The 16,333-nt window shown below is 38.3% G+C and overlaps 1 protein-coding gene across 1 annotated transcript in view; it reads left to right on the forward strand.

Annotated features, from left to right (window-relative positions):
- The window catches only part of dlst (dihydrolipoamide S-succinyltransferase), a 47,033-nt gene that overhangs the window by 6,996 nt on the left and 23,704 nt on the right, over positions 1 to 16,333 (forward strand). Inside the window, exons 2-9 of the mRNA XM_043697121.2 lie at positions 4,117 to 4,150; positions 6,074 to 6,113; positions 6,932 to 6,993; positions 8,896 to 8,970; positions 11,289 to 11,344; positions 13,363 to 13,474; positions 13,962 to 14,114; positions 14,754 to 14,833. Of these exons, the coding sequence (XP_043553056.2) occupies positions 4,117 to 4,150; positions 6,074 to 6,113; positions 6,932 to 6,993; positions 8,896 to 8,970; positions 11,289 to 11,344; positions 13,363 to 13,474; positions 13,962 to 14,114; positions 14,754 to 14,833 (612 nt within the window). The remainder of the gene's footprint in view (positions 1 to 4,116; positions 4,151 to 6,073; positions 6,114 to 6,931; positions 6,994 to 8,895; positions 8,971 to 11,288; positions 11,345 to 13,362; positions 13,475 to 13,961; positions 14,115 to 14,753; positions 14,834 to 16,333) is intronic.

Raw genomic sequence — 16,333 nt, forward strand, 5'->3', positions numbered from 1 at the left:
TAAATATCTGTTTACCTCAGCCTTGAATATACTTAATGACCCAGTACTATGACCGGTCTCCATGGTAAATAATTCCACACATTCACTGCCCTCAAAGAAATTCTTCCTTGTTTCTGTCTTAAATTAGTGCCCCATACTCTGAGATTACGCCCTCTGGTCCTAGACATACTCACAAGCAGAAACAACCTCTCCACTTCAACTGTTGTTATACCTCATTGGGATCACATGCTGGAAATCAAGCCCTGCTATTGTTAGATTTATTTTTACACTCCCTTCTGAGAACTAAAACCAAAACATTCAAAGAGGAACGCCTTGTCCCATAATCTGTAAAAAGAGGTGAAAAGTGTTATAACCTGTTTTTCAGCCTTCTAGTAGTTAATAAAAATAAATCCTTAACATTTTAAAATCAACAAAGAATAATTTATTTATCTAACAGTGAACAAATTAACTAAACTATTGACAAACTGAATAAAACCCTGCTAACTTGCTGCTCATAAATAAAGCAGTATGCTGTTCCAATAAGTACAAGTTCCACTCAACATTTTTAAAAAGAAAAGTTTTGTTTCTTGAAATTGCAGCCAGGTTACATGTCTTCTGGAATGTTTGTGCCTTCTCTGCTGACTCTTCTGTCAGGAATATGAGCTAGTTGTGCTGTTGGTACCATTGTTATTTTGATGGTGCTTTCTTTAAGACATAAACAAGCCTGTGAGTGCCAGTGATTCTCTCTTGAGAGCTGAGAGTCATTCACTTTGGCGGATGGCAGATTGCTCTGAGGTCTTTTTATACTCATAATGTCATATCAATATTTCTGGCATAGGATTGGTCCTAGTTCGTCTAAACCATCAGACTTAGGTAGCAAAAAAAACTATTAAATTTAAGTACCTGGTTCAAATTGATTGGCTAAATTCAAAAGTCTGCTGTCTTGGTAAAAACTGCTACTTGGCCTGCTAACTGTATGACCTTTCGATACAGATGTTTCAATTCGGGTGTTCTTTGTGTACTTGCAAACTTTCAACTGCTGCTTACAGGCGTCTATTTTAAATCTCAAAGCACAGAAAAAGCACAATCTTTTAAAGGGACCATGGAATGCTTCCCACCCCAGCACTTTACAAACACAGAAGGAGCTGAAGATTTTGTACTAGGAGTGCAGCAGAGTGAGGAAGATGAAAAGAAAGCTGGAGTCTCATGTGACGTATCTGTCACTGTCTTGTGTCATGATGGTGATTTGTGCCATGGTGGTGGTATTGTTAAGCATTGCCTGGTGCAGCTCAGCATCCCCACTCTAGCACCACAGTTTCTGCTGTATTTGCTGTAGAAGGTGACAGTAGACTGAAAAGGTACATGATCATTCCTTCATTACCTGGACAATGACAGTGTTGAATGCTATTCAAGGTCAAAATATTATTGTGATTTTTATTTTCAAATTGATTTTTGTTTTGCTTAAATTTTTTGAGGAGAATTATATCCATTAATCTGATAATCTCAAAGGAGATTTATGTCACAGTCTTAAATTTGCAATGACCTTTTTTCTTAATAACCTGTCTTCTGACTGCTTAAAATAAAATAAAATAAAGAATCGCGGATGCTGCAAATCTGAAACAAAAACAAAGAATCCTGGAAAAATTCAGCAGGTCTGACAGCATCTGCAGAGACAAAGCAGAGTTAACATCATCTGAGTCAGCAGACTTGAAACGTTAGTTTTGTTTCCTCTCCCCGAGATGATGCCAGACTTGTTTCTCTTGCAGTTTCTGTTTTTGTGTCTGACTGCTTATCCTATTCACACAAACACACTTTCTGTTGTCACATTTTTGCCAAAATGTAAATATAAACTCTTTTCACTGTAACTATACTTTCCCAGCAGGAGTAGCATGATGGTACTACTTGTATGCTCATAATGCTCATCTTGTACTTCAGATAAATGCCGCTGATCCAGCCATCTCCACTTGAGTTTTCAAAATATGTTCTTATTAATAGTTAAATAAAATAAAATCTAAACATTATTTAAATTAGATATTTGACTTTAACATGGGAGCTGAATTATACCTGCAGATCCTGGCTCAATTATTAGGATGTATGAACACAAGATCCAAAGTAGGTCTTTTGGCATTTTAAGCCTGTTTTGCAATTCAGGAAGATCACTTTCCGATCTGCGCTAAGTAACCCTCCATTGCCTTGTCTCTGAAAAATTTACTTATCTCTTTTTATTCAGTAAATTTCAGGACCCAGCCCCTGTTACTTTCTAGGAAATTTTTTTAAAAATCTGACCCCACTATCATCAGATAGCTACAAAGTGAGAAACGTCACATTTCGAGGAGTAGAACGTTGTCTCCTTATCACATAGAAGGTCATAATCACAAAAGTAATGAGTTACTACCTATGCTTTAAACCACTTCACAGAAGTCTACATTTTATCTTGATTACTATGTCCAGTGCCTTGGGAGATTAAGTTGTGTACATACTTGATTTGTGTATAAGGAGCAAAATAATTCATCACTTTGCGAAATAAGGGACATGACAAACAAAGGGAAAATGTAAAACTCTGTTGAAGGCATTGACATTTTAAGGTATTATATAGTTAATTGTTCTCTATTGAACTGAAATATCAGGAAATGCTGATGTGCAGTTGCTATTTTATGTGCGGTACTATACTATTTTGGGGACTCTATTATAGAGAGGATATCCAAGTCGTGAGAAAATGTCTTATGGCTATGATTTAAGGAAAATAATAAGAATTTTGAGAGATTTTACGTTTAAACAAACTGGGATTATGTTGAAAGATGATGAAGGAAACACTAATCAAGTTCAGACTTAGAAATAGGGTTGAGCAGATAATTGCAAAAGATGATTTCCATTGTTGATAGATTAAAAACTGGATCAAAATTATTGATACAAGAAAAAAGGAAGAGGAGAAAAAACTTGTATTTAATGCTTTCTTGTCCACTGGACATCACAAAGCTACTTGAAGCCAGTTACGTACTTTTGAAATGTGCTGATTAATTTAGAAGCATGTAGACATTTTTCCAGACAAGTTCTCATAAACAGTATTATTGGAATGACAGAATAATCATGTTAATTTGAATAGCAATTATTTATCAGAAGACCAAGCATACCAGGCCTGCCCTTCAAAATACTACTGCAAAATGCTTTTGAGATGCTATTGCATTCACTTGAACAGTGAGATGAGAATGGGTTAAGGGGTGACCTTATAGAGGTTTACAAAATTATGAGGAGCATGGATAGGATAAATAGGCAAAGTCTTTTCCCTGGGGTCGGGGAGTCCAGAACTAGAAGGCATAGGTTTAGGGTGAGAGAGGAAAGATATAAAAAAGACCTAAGGGGCAACTTTTTCACGCAGAGGGTGGTACGTGTATGGAATGAGCTGCCAGAGGATGTGGTGGAGGCTGGTACAATTGCAATATTTTAAGAGGCATTTGGATGGGTATATGAATAGAAAGGGTTTGGAGGGACATGGGCCGGGTGCTGGCAGGTGGGACTAGATTGGGTTGGGATATCTGGTCGGCATGGACAGGTTGGACCGAAGGGTCTGTTTCCATGCTGTGCATCTCTATGACTCTATCTTCTCAGAGACATATGCAACATGCTGTCAGCTCTGCATAGCAACCTTGTGACTCAAGGATTCTACTAACTGAACCAGATTGGCCCTTAAGATTGAGAGAGTTGCTCATTTGTTGTAAAGGTAGCATAGGTTGATTCATTTCTATACAGAATTTTGATTCTGTAATTGCGCGTACTCCAAACAAGAGAAAGATAGCGAATGAAATACAGATGGGGAATATAATATTGCAGTAATTGAGAGTTTAGCGATTTCTATATATACTTATCTCTGACGTCTCTTTGACCATCCAGTAGTAATAGCTGTTAAATAGAATGGTAATCATTCTGGCTATGATGTGCAGGTTACACTTTGTTCTTTTCCTTCAAGGTTCCCAAATGTGATGATGCAGAAGAAGGCTAATAAAATTAAATTGTAAAATTTCAGCCTTGTATATCATAAGATTAAATATGGTGTTATTAATGCAACATATTAGCAATTTGTTAGCTGGTTATACAAATAACCTGACCTGAAAAAAAATTTGTATTCCTTCCTTACTGCAGGGTAATGGCTCACAACGATGCAGAGGTCCCTCTGGTGAGTAGATGTTCCTGAGTAGAAATATGGAGAATTTAATTTGTTGTAATCCTTAAGTTTGTGTTGATTCGGTTTATCTGATGATCCTGTTACTGTTCTTACAAATGAATTATGATCTGGTCCCTGCTCTGCTTGATCCTACATTTTCCTTACCTATGTGAGGAACTCGGATCTTCAAAATATAAAGTTTTTATTTTATAGTTAATTTGAACAGCCTATTCTAAGATGATGAGCAGACAACTAGCAGTACATTGTATCAGTTTTGTGCAGTTCATGACAGCTTTTACCCTGGCACAAAAATTGCAATGTTCTCTGCACTTAATGAAGGTCATCTGGAATACTAGCCACACTGAGTAGCCGAATAGAGCTAATCACAAAATCATTCTTGGAAACTGGCTCTATTTTTGGAAAGTTTGAGAATGGCAAAGGAGGTTTATTGACAGCCAAAATTCAATATTAAATATGAAGTTTTTCTGAGAAGAATTAAATAAATTAGCTTTGCACAATTACCACTAGCTGAAAAATGAGTGGTATTCAAACTGAACTAGGTGATGGAGGCCCTGATATTCTCTTTCTAGTGAAACCTGGCAGAAAATAATGGTCTGGTCGGCTGGATTGTTGGACTAGACACTTTTGATCATTGCTCACCTGCCTGAGAAGGATCCCCATGAATCTTTGAGTGTAACTTTATCTGCCCTCTTGATATTGTCTATGCTGTATGTAACAACAGGTTCTGCATTATTAAGATCAACAATGATTAAAGTGAAGACAGTTTAAATATTTACAGAATGCTTCTAGTTTTCCAGACAAACATATAAATTGTCATGAAATACTCTGGAATAACAGACCATCTGATGAATTCCCAGCACGGACTGTTGAACAGTGTTAGTCATTGCAGCTTCAGTTTACTTAGGTATGAAGAAGATGCCTGGTTCATACCCTCTGGGAGAAGTATCCATGTTAAATATTTGAACTACCTGGGTGTTAGCTTCAGAGTGGTAATGACTAGAGGGCAGGATGCTTACCATATTTGATGCATTAACTTCATGGTGATTCTGAAGTTATTCTGTGGTCACTGAGTAAATTAAGCTTGTACATCAATCATATTTTGAGTATATAAAACTTCCTTGAATCTTCTAAATTGCACCATAACCATTTTGATCAGCTTCCAAAATTGAAGTATTGAATTCACTGTCATGATTCTGTGGAGATTTTCTGAAACAAGGTGCCAACAGTACAAGATGTCACTTAAAAAGTCCATCAAGGAACTTCAAAGAAATGCCTATATCCAGGCAGTGGTTCAAATAGGAAATTGTCACTGTGTGTATTAGTTGAGAGGAATAGTATAGATGCCTTATCAAGGGAAGGTGGATTAGTACATGAGAAAGAAAGGAATAGAAGAATATATAAATAAGGATATGAGAGGTTTCTGTGGTGTATAAACCATAGACAATACGACTTGATGGCTTGTTCTTAGCTATATGTTCTTTAAAAATGTGGCATCTTCTTAGTATCATTGGTCATATTTATTTATTCTCTTATTTTATTAAGAGTCATAGTCATAGAGATGTACAGCATGGAAACAGACCCTTCGGTCCAACCTGTCCATGCCGACCAGATATCCCAACCCAATCGAGTCCCACCTGCCAGCACCTGGCCCACATCCCTCCAAACCCTTCCTATTCATATACCCATCCAAATGCCTTCTGTTAAAACATATCTAGTATCAAGTTGAAGAATGGGCATGGAATTCACATGCTTTTAAAATGGAGCAATATTGTAAGCCGGAATAACTACTGCCTGAACGTTTTACCTTGTTGAAATTATCACTAAGTATTCTTTTTAAAGTGCCTGCACCATTTTATTGTCTTTTACTGCATGTCAAATCTGACTAACTAAATATGTCTTTCCTTGGTCTTTCAGTGTGCTATCGGTCAATCTATGATAAAAGCAGACAGTTTTCGTAAGTACCAGTATAGCAGTGGTATTAATTGAAAATACATGAATGATGTAGGTTCCAGGCCTCTTTTTGTTTTCTCTTTACTCTTTCAGCCATTCCTTACCAGTATTTTTTAACTCATCTTTGTTTTTTTTTTCTTCTTCAGACACTTAAGATGTGCAGGTTTGGGATTTCAGGCACCCAGTTACTTAATTCACCTTTCTTTCTATTATATGGCCAATGTAAAGTGACATTTGACTGTTTGCTGAATAGGGATGTTCTTTCCATTATAATATAGGATACCATTCATTGATAATATAATGCAGGGTGATTCACTGTCCTGTGTGGTTTAAAAAAAATACCAGGAAGTTACTGTGCTGCTAATCACATGCAGCTGGCTATCGTCTGTCACACTGACCATCAGCAAAAACGTAAACCTACTCTAAAAGGGAGCTAAGAGTCACAAAACGTTCATTAGAGAACTGTGATTTGTTTATACAAAAACATTGTCACAATAAACCTGAAATTTAAGATAGAGCAATCTAAGTAATTGTATCCAAGGGATGGGTTGTTTATGAAATGCATGTGCAGATTCACTGAAATTTAAAGGGAAATATAGTTTTATGTAGAGAAATCATAAATAAAATTATTTCTTTGATCTGAAGAATGCAATTATTTGTGAATGGATCTCTTTCTTTGTCATTGGCCTTGCCAATCCATCTTCAAATATGTAAACCTGCAAGTATTACCAACCGTAGACTAATTGAGAGTGGAGGTTGTTTATTTGTAATCTGATCTGTCTCCTCTGTATAATGTTTGGTTCTAATTATGGTTGTTTACAGACAAAATGTCTCTAAATTCAGCATCTTCCACCTCCGACACTTTAAGACATCAGCAGTCTTTAGTAAGTAATGTATTGTTTTATATGGCGTACTGTTCCAGGTCCATTTATCCTATTTGAGACCTTAAGACTTCTCATGGTAGCTAGATATTCATTATGTGAATCCGCTGTGCTACAGTCACACAACGTCAGGAAATTGTTTTTAATTGTGTAACCAAATTACCTTATTAAATGATATCTTGTATTAAGTGACATAGTATCATAAATATTGAAATAACATTTAAAACTACGAAATATATCAGTTGTATTACATTTGAAAACTTGTTTTAAGATTTTTAAAATGGGTTCTGGAAAGAATGCAGATCTAATGCACATTGTTTTGTGCAAGAAGCAAAGAGTTAATGGGCAGGTGGAGTAATACTTGGTATGGTATTGGATTAATGTTCATCATGAGTACTGTTAAATGTGTTGCATTAAATGTATTCTATTTTGATCCTTGTCATAAACTTGATTCTGGTAATGGTGCTATGATCAACAGCAAGGTATTTTATGAGAATGTAGCAAAGGAAGCTTTAGAGTGTGCTAGTTTTATAATATATGTACTAGGCATTAACAGTAGAAAGATCTTAAAAGTTGTGCAATGCTTGCATCAGGTCATTCCTGATGAAGAGCTTATGCTCGAAACGTTGATGCTCCTGCTCCTTAGATGCTTCCTGACCAGCTGGGCTTTTCCAGCACCACATTTTGACTCTGATCTTCAGCATCTGCAGTCCTCACTTTCTCCTCACATGAATAATCTTTTGGCTGGCTGGCAGGATATATGCACATAAATGGATTTTTGTCTGACTGGCAGGATGTGATTAGTGACATTCTCTGTGCGAGGGTCTCATCAATTTAGAATTTATATCATTAATTTAGATGAAAGGAGCTTAGGCATGGTAGCTAGGTTTGTAGATAACATCAAGATAGGTAGGGAAGTATATTGTGAAGAAAACATCATGTGGAAGTTACAGGCGAATATAGATTGGTTGAGAGTGGGCAGAAATCTGCCCTTATATAATGTGGGAAAACATGTTCACTTTGGCAGGAAGAATAAAGTAGAGTATTAGTTAAACTGAAAACAACCACATAATTCTGAAGTGTGGAAGAATTTGTATATTCTTGCATATGAGTACAAAAATTTAATGTGCAGATACAACACAGTATTTCATTGGTCTTTTTAATTATATCTACTTTTACTACAAGAGGAATTGAGCATAAAAATGAGCATGTTTTGCTTCACTTATACTGGACATGGGTGAAACTACGTTTTGATTACTGTGTGCAATTTTAAACAAATGCATTAACATCCTTCATTAAATAAGATGAAGTCGTTAGAGAAGAATCTTACTAGATTAAGTGGATTTTCTTAAGATGTTACTTTGGGCAGGCTGGTCTTGTTTCCACTCAAGTTTGAAAGATTGAGAGGTGACTTGATTGATATTTTTAAGATCGTAAATAGTCTTGACAAGGTGGACATGGTAAGCATTCAAGTTTCCACTTGTGGATGAGTTCAGAACTACAAGATGATATTTTAAAATTAGGGGTTGCTGTTTCAGGATAGTGATTGGAGAATGTTTTTCTGAAGGATTGCTCAACATTTGGAAGATGCTGAAGGTGGGATTGTTAAAAATATTTAACAATCCCACCTTCAGCATCTTCCAAATGGATAGACTGAGTTAAAAATTGGGAGTTGATGGGAAAGTGAAATTTGAAATAAGAACGTTAGCCAAGCTACTATTAAATGACGGAGAAGGCCCAAGGGGCTGAATTGTCTATTTTTGTTTTGAATGTTTGTAATTTATAAGCCTATTAGGCTTTTCTGCTTGATCAAACCTCTAAATGTAAAATATTTTCTCCAGTCCAATTTGCAACAGATGTCTTTTTCATGCAAGTTTTAATAACTTTGTTGTCTTGCTTTTACAGATAATGAAGTGCTAACAGTAAATACACCACCCTTTGCAGAGTCTGTCACAGAGGGTGATGTCAGGTGGGAAAAAGGTACAGTACATTTTGGGGGAACTTCATAACTATTTTGTAAAAATATGCAATTATTTGAACCACAGTGGAGTCACTGCATTATATTTGATACCGACTGCTTGTTGACCAGTTAACTTATTCCTTTAAAAACGCAATATTGGGACTGTTATTATGGGAAGTTCCCAACATGTCAGATATTCAAGGCCATTTTAAGTAAATGTTATGTGAATAAATTAAAATAGTGCAGTTTACTCGAAGAAAATCACCTAGCCATATTTGGAACTTGGTAATTTTTGACTGTGGCCATTCTAGGTTATTCCTTCTCAACAGGTCAGAAGTCTTTAACTGCAGTTACCCATAAAACCTTTCCCCAGTGCCTTTCTTTGGTTATCAAGCAGGGTGGGATTGCACTTCCCTGGTTCCATTCTTATCTATCCAGTTATTATCATTACACCTTCTTATTCCTGCATCTTAAACCCCTCCTGTCCTCATCTACATACTGCCTCTCATCATATTATTGCTTTTTCCAATGTCAGATTGCACACATTTTGATTATGCTGACTATCTATTGTTTACACCACCATTAGATAGCACAAATCTGTCATGACCTTATGTCACAAAGTGATAGAAGTAAATGGCAGCACCAGGTGCAGTGAGAAGTGAATGACTTCATTGAATACCGAGTGAAGAGTGTGGTGCGGGGGTTCAAGAGAGGTGGGGAGAATAGTTTCAGCAACCAGTCCCTGCCCCAGTCGTGGCCTCCAAGTTCAAGTAGGCCCCACCTCAGAGTCGGTGATGAAGTGGCAGCAGTTGGAGAGAGTAGATGCTCCCAACCTCTCCTCCTGGCCTTGCTCTTACACCCAGCCTTTGTCTCACTCCTGCTAGGGTCAACATCTCTGCCTCACCTGTCCAACCTGTTCTAATGATTTATGGAAATGCAATGACATAATTGGAACATGCATAGTCACTTCCTGATGCTGGTCCTTGTGCAACATGTGACAACTGGGTTTATCGCTGTGCCTGCATGTGCTTGGAGGCCAATATACGTTATATCTAATTACTGGATAATACCCATCTTTATTTCAGCACCAGCACTGATCTTGAGTTTGGTACACTGCCCATCATCTAGTACTGCAATTAAATACATTAGTCCCCTTGTACCCACGGGGGGTATGTTCCAACAACTACTGCGGATAGGAGCAAACCCATTCATTTAAATGGAAATTTTGCCTTCCCGGCAGCCCTGGTCCCTGGGTCTGGAATGTTCCCTGTAATATGTTTGGGCCGTGGTAAACCGTAGGTAACTGAAACCTTGACCCAGCTGCGATGTTCAGGGAACCATTCCCTAAGTTTGTTTGGTTTCCACAATGTGGAGCAGACTACATCGGGAGCATTGTCGGCCCCTGTGGGCCCAGCCCTAGCATTGCAGCCAGCTTGCAGGGACGACCGGACCTCCCAGTCACCCGTCATTTCAATTCCCCCAGCCACTCCCTTTCTGTCATGGCCATCCTTGATCTCCTCCATTGCCACAATGAACCACATCGCAAATTGGAGGAACAACACCTCATCTTTCACCTGGGCAGCCTACAGCATGAGGGACTCAAAATTGAGTTATCTAATTTCAAATAACCTCCCTTCCCAGCCCCTCCCATACCTTCCACTCCTCCCTGCCACCAACAGGATTCATTCCTCCCATTGACCAACCAGGTCATATGCTCTTCTTGTCTTTACCTATCCCCACCGCCACCCCCTTTATCTGCAGCTCTCCCTACACCCACTCCCAGTCCTGAAGAAGGGTTACACCCAATATGTCAATTTCTCCACGTCCTGATGCTGCCTGACTTTCGGCCTCCTGCCTGAGCATCTGCAGTTTGTTTTGTCTCCAGCAAAATTCTCAGGCTGACTTAGGAATAGCTGCGTTTGGCAGGGAGATTTGGAAGGGAGAAGTGCCGAGAAAACAAAACATTAGGGTAGTAATTTAAGACTTCCAAATGCACTGATCAGTTGAGCAAGATGCATCGGTATAGACTTTATGATGTCAATGTAAAACAAATTGAGGGGAGCTACTTTGGCAGCCTGATGGGTTTTATTTACCTTAGGATTATGACTTGGAGTGACCTATTGTACTTTAAGGTCTGTTATAAATTTCTAGACTTGGGGAGTTTTATGAAAGCTTAAGGGAAACACCTCTGTCTTGTTTCCATTTTACTTTGTTCTATGAAGCCCTTGCATGGATATGCATGCGGGTGTTGAGACATTATCACAGTTCCTGAATGGGTTTTGATCTTATATTCTGAATTCCCTTATGAAATACCCGTATTTCATCTGTTTCGTTACAGCTGTTGGTGATGCAGTAAGCGAAGATGAGGTGGTATGTGAAATTGAAACTGATAAGGTTCGTAACTTTTTTCTGACCATCAATTTTTTTTTTCCTTTTTTAGTCTCTGAACTAATCGTGCTTGAAATGATAAACAGTCTCCTGTATAATTGCTGGTATTAAAATGGTAGATGATCCCAGGGTATCCCAGCCCCATAATATTTCCCTTCCATGTAACATTGTTACTCCCATGTTGATTAGCCACTGTTTGCAAATTATGATGAGGTGAAATGTGTCCAGTCTGTATAGTTCCCACCACTACCAGAAATATCAAGATCAATGTCTGTGATACCACAAACACTTGTCTGTTCCCTGAACTATTGCTTTCTTAATCTCATTTGCCCACCTTTACAGCTGAGTCAGCTATGGTGCTGTGCAGTTGGCTGTGGCAGCATTCCCAGATCATCTCTCTTTTTATTATTAAAAACAGAATACTGGTTGGAAAGTGAGATGCACTCTGCTATCTTGAGCATTTCCTACCTCCTATTGATTGTCACCCATTCCCTCCCTGCATTCCCTTAAACAGTAAGCAATATCCAGAAACATAATATCGTGCAACCTTCCGTTTCATGAATGCATCACAGTGATTCAAACTGCTTCTCGAGCTCCAAAGCCTGTAGCCATGGGAGTCACCAGCTTATGCCACTTTGTGCAATTGTTGTTCAGCATTCAAGAAACATCCTGAAATTCCCACACACAATATTGTGTGCATTTTACAGGACTGAAGTGCCCTGCCATTCCTCACATTTAACAGAAATAAATCAAATACTTCGACTGTATAGAACACTTGATCAGCTACTCATCAATCTGTACCTTCTCTTGTGCTGACATCACATTATTTTTGCATTATACTTTGCTTCTGATTCACATCAACTTAGCTGACTCTTAACTGCCCCCTAATCAATAAATGCTGACTCAGCCAGTGATGTCCACATCCTGTGAATGAATAGAAAGACGTTGGTGGCTTTCTGAACTAAAATAATTTTGTATGTTCTCACCTGATTCATTCTTCTCTTGGAGTACCACCTGTGTACTTGCTGTACTCGATGATGTCACCATTTCAACAGGATTCTAAGAATCCTCTGGTGTAAATGCTAGACAGCTCCTGTCTCTACTTGATACTGACGGGAATTTCTCCTACACTGGTACTCATTTTTTGCACTCACTGGGCTCCATCCTTGATGCTGGTGTTAAACCTGTTACTATACATATTCTTTCACATTTTTCCTGTCTAATTACCATTATCACTCCTTTTGTTTTAGTCAGTATCAACCATATGACTGTCCATCAGCAGAACACTCCTCACCATCTGATTAATTTAATAAATCACTCCCAGGTAGCCTTTAGATGCATGCCACAATGACATTTTTTTGTTCAGGTTGCTGAGTGAGGATTAATAAAATTAGCTTGAATACACCGAATTCTTTTAACATGCCTCATCGCTGCTCCTTTTTCTGTACTTTAGCAAATTTTCATCAGTCATCCTTTTGGTTCAGTTAATTGTCAGCGTGTATTTATTGTGCAACAGTTGATTATTTCAGTCACCTGGTTACTTTAGGGAACAGGATTCAATTTTATCTGTCGAAATGCTGTTATCCATGCAAAACACTTAACCATTCCATTTTCTATCATAATGATATTAAATTCCTCATGAAAATTGCTGCCTTAATTTTGTCATTTTGGACCTAGATTATTTTCAAAATCGAAATACAAGAATCGTCCAATTTCCATATCTGTACAAAGGTCAATGTTGGTTCAATGTTTCTGTGATTAGTATTTATTTAACTATATTGTTAGTCAATATGACAGCCATATTTGATCCATCTCCTGCACCTGAAAACTGTACTGTTACATTGACCATGATTTCGGTCGTTGAACCAGACAGATTCTCTCATTCTGTGAACAGAAGCTTAAAATTACGGCACATGACCTCCCCATTAATAATCAATGTTGGAAAGGAAGTGTGGGAATTCTTTGGTCACCACAAGACGTGCTGCTAGGCTATAGTTTCTAAAATTAGTTCCTCTTTATTTCAGACATCAGTGCAGGTTCCTGCTCCGTATGCTGGTATCATCGAGGAGCTCCTGGTACCTGATGGAGGTAAAGTGGAAGGAGGAACCCCTCTCTTCAAACTCAGGAGGGCAGAAGGTGGGTTTCTCTTTGATTGTTGGCCTACATTTGCACCTGCTTAAGCAACATTTCAATCTTAAAAGTCCCCATCCTTGTTTTGAAATTCCCTCCATGATTGTACTTACATTTCTGATCTCAGATCCACAACTCTCTGAATTATCTGTGTTCCTTTAATTCTGGACTCTTAAAGCTCCCTGGTTACCATTAGTGTTCATGACTACAGTTGCAAAGATTCTAATTTCTGTCCCCATAACCAACACCTCTTTGTGTTCCTCCTCTGATGCCCTTCAAAACCTACCTTTCTTTGACCAGCCTTTGTGCATTAGGCAATTAGGGTAGACGATCAATGATAAAGTTTGCTTTTCAATGTTCTGTGAAGTCCTTGGGATATTTTATGTAAGATAAATTAGCTACATAAATACATGTTATATATTGCGAAGTGTTTTTTGAGACATGGCATCTTAGACTTGAGTAACATGTGTCTTTTTACTTATTACTTTTCCAGTTGGCGCTGCAAAACCTATACCAGAAGTCTCCCCCACCCCTAAACCAGATACAGCACCTCCACCACCACCACCTCCAGCTACAGCAGGGGCAATTCCTACCACAATGCCACCTGTACCACCAGTAAATATGCAGGCCATAGATAGTAAACCTGGTGAGTAAAATAAATGAATTTCATTTAAAAAGGGCTTTACAATATCTCAGTAATGTCTCCAAAACCTCATCTTGAATGCAAGTAAGTGACTTATCATGTTGGTAAATGTGTTGATCAACTTGTGTACCACAGAATCGCACTGGCAGCTACAATATGGGTTATTGGTTGCATTGATCAAGGAGCAATGTTAAAAAGGGGTACAAGGGGATTCCTGCCATGTAAAAATCTGCCAGCAGGAGGTAGGTGGTTGCCTTTTCTGAAGGACAGCAGCTCCAGTGCTGTAGCCCTTCTCCAATGCTGCACACCCTTGCTATCTGGATATGTCTCCAAACTTAGATGAAGCTTGAATCCATAATATTTTGACTCTGAGGTCAAATGCTGTTGAGTCAGCTAAGTTGACACAAAGAAAATGGTGGGGAAAATAGATTGTTATTAGTCTTGTATGTTTGGTGATCGTTTGCTGTAAACAATATTCATAATGCTGTTTACAGTGTTAGGTCTGTGATTTCTAACTACTGGGTTTGTTATCATTCTTCCTCTATGTGCATATAATGACTTGGATAGTAATCCTAATAGGATATAATGTAAGCTTTTCACATCCAGCTCCTTACATCATCTCATGTTCTGTTTTTGTTCCAGTGTCGGCAGTGAAGCCTTCTGTTGGATCCCTCACCCCAGCTGCAGATGTGGGGGTGAAAGGTGTCCGATCTGAGCATAGGGTATGTATGAACTTGAGGCAATAAATAAGACCTGTTACAACCAAAATGGGGGGGGAACTATTGTAAAAGCTGGTCTCGAATTCACTCCTACACATAAATATAGTTCATTATTGGCTTTTAAGTTTCAAGGTGGTAATGTGCTGTAGTTTGATCTGTACGTTTGATTCCATCTTGCTGTGCTTATGATCTCAAGTGGAACATGTCAAAACAAAGTAAAGCATCTCCATATAGGAGAAAAGGACCTATCAAAGCATGCCATTCATATATGATTCTCCCTTGGACCTCTGCACCTGACGGTATGACTTTCTGGACTGCAAGTGGTATCGGGTCTAGGAATTTAAAGCAGAGGAAAAGAAGGGTTTGAGTAGTAAAATACCCTCAATTTGCCAAGCTGTAAGTGGGCATAAATGTGCACTATTCATAATTGACTAATTACTGATAAATTGTTTTATATAATAGCTAAAGAAAAATTATTGGCATTTTGATGTGGAAACATAAGTTAACTCCAGTTATCTTGTACCCTCTTATTCTAGCATAAGTGTTCATTGGCAGATATGGCACAGGAAAGTGCAAACTTAGAAAGTTTGCAAGTTTCTTTCTATATACTTGCCCTGAACACAACAGTTAATGTGTTGTTTTTTCTATTTGTTCATAATATATTGGCATCAAAGGCTAGATCTGCATTTATTTCCCATTCCTAGTTTCCCAGGAGAGGTGGATGGTGAGATACCTTCTTTAATAGCTGCAGTCCTTGTGTGTAGAGACATCTACAGTGCAATTAGGAGATCTATTATTTGGATCCACTGGTAGTGAAGCAGTGGCAATAAGGAGGTTCACATGATGGTATATGACTTAGTGGGGAACTTGTAGGTAATGATGTTTCCATGCATCTGCTGTCTTTGTCCTTCTAAGTGGTAAAGGTTGTGGATTTGTAAGGTACTGTTAGAGTTTTGGTGAATTGCTGCAATGTATCTTGTAGGTGATGCACATTGCTGCTGCATCAGTGGTGAGTGTAGTGAATGCTCAAGGTGGTTAAGGGGGTCAATCAAGTAGTTTTTGTTCCCAATTCTTCCTGTAGTGTGGCAACCAGAACTGTACACACTGTTCCATATGTGACCTCACTAAAATTTTATACAGCTGCAACAAAACTTACCAACTTTTATCCTCATTCCCCTGATCAGTGAAGGCAAGCATGTTATATTCTGCCTTTACCACCTTATCCACTTGTGTTGCCACTTTCAGAAAGCTATGGGACTTGCACCCCATGATCCCTCTGCATATCAATACTCCTAAGAGTTTTGCTATTTACTATACACTTTTGTCTTGCATTTGGCCTCCAAAAATGCATTACTGCACACTTGTCTGAATTAAATTGCAACTGTCGTTTCTCCATCCAACTTTCCAACTGATCTATATTCTGTGTATCCTTTGACAACCTTCAGTATCCACAACTCCATTGATTTTCATGTCAGCAAACTTACTAGTGAGACCACCTGCATA

Source organism: Chiloscyllium plagiosum, unplaced genomic scaffold (genome assembly GCF_037043375.1).
Source record: "Chiloscyllium plagiosum isolate Xiang-an unplaced genomic scaffold, Cpla_swu_hap1 HiC_scaffold_8, whole genome shotgun sequence".
Taxonomy (NCBI): Eukaryota; Metazoa; Chordata; class Chondrichthyes; order Orectolobiformes; family Hemiscylliidae; genus Chiloscyllium; species Chiloscyllium plagiosum.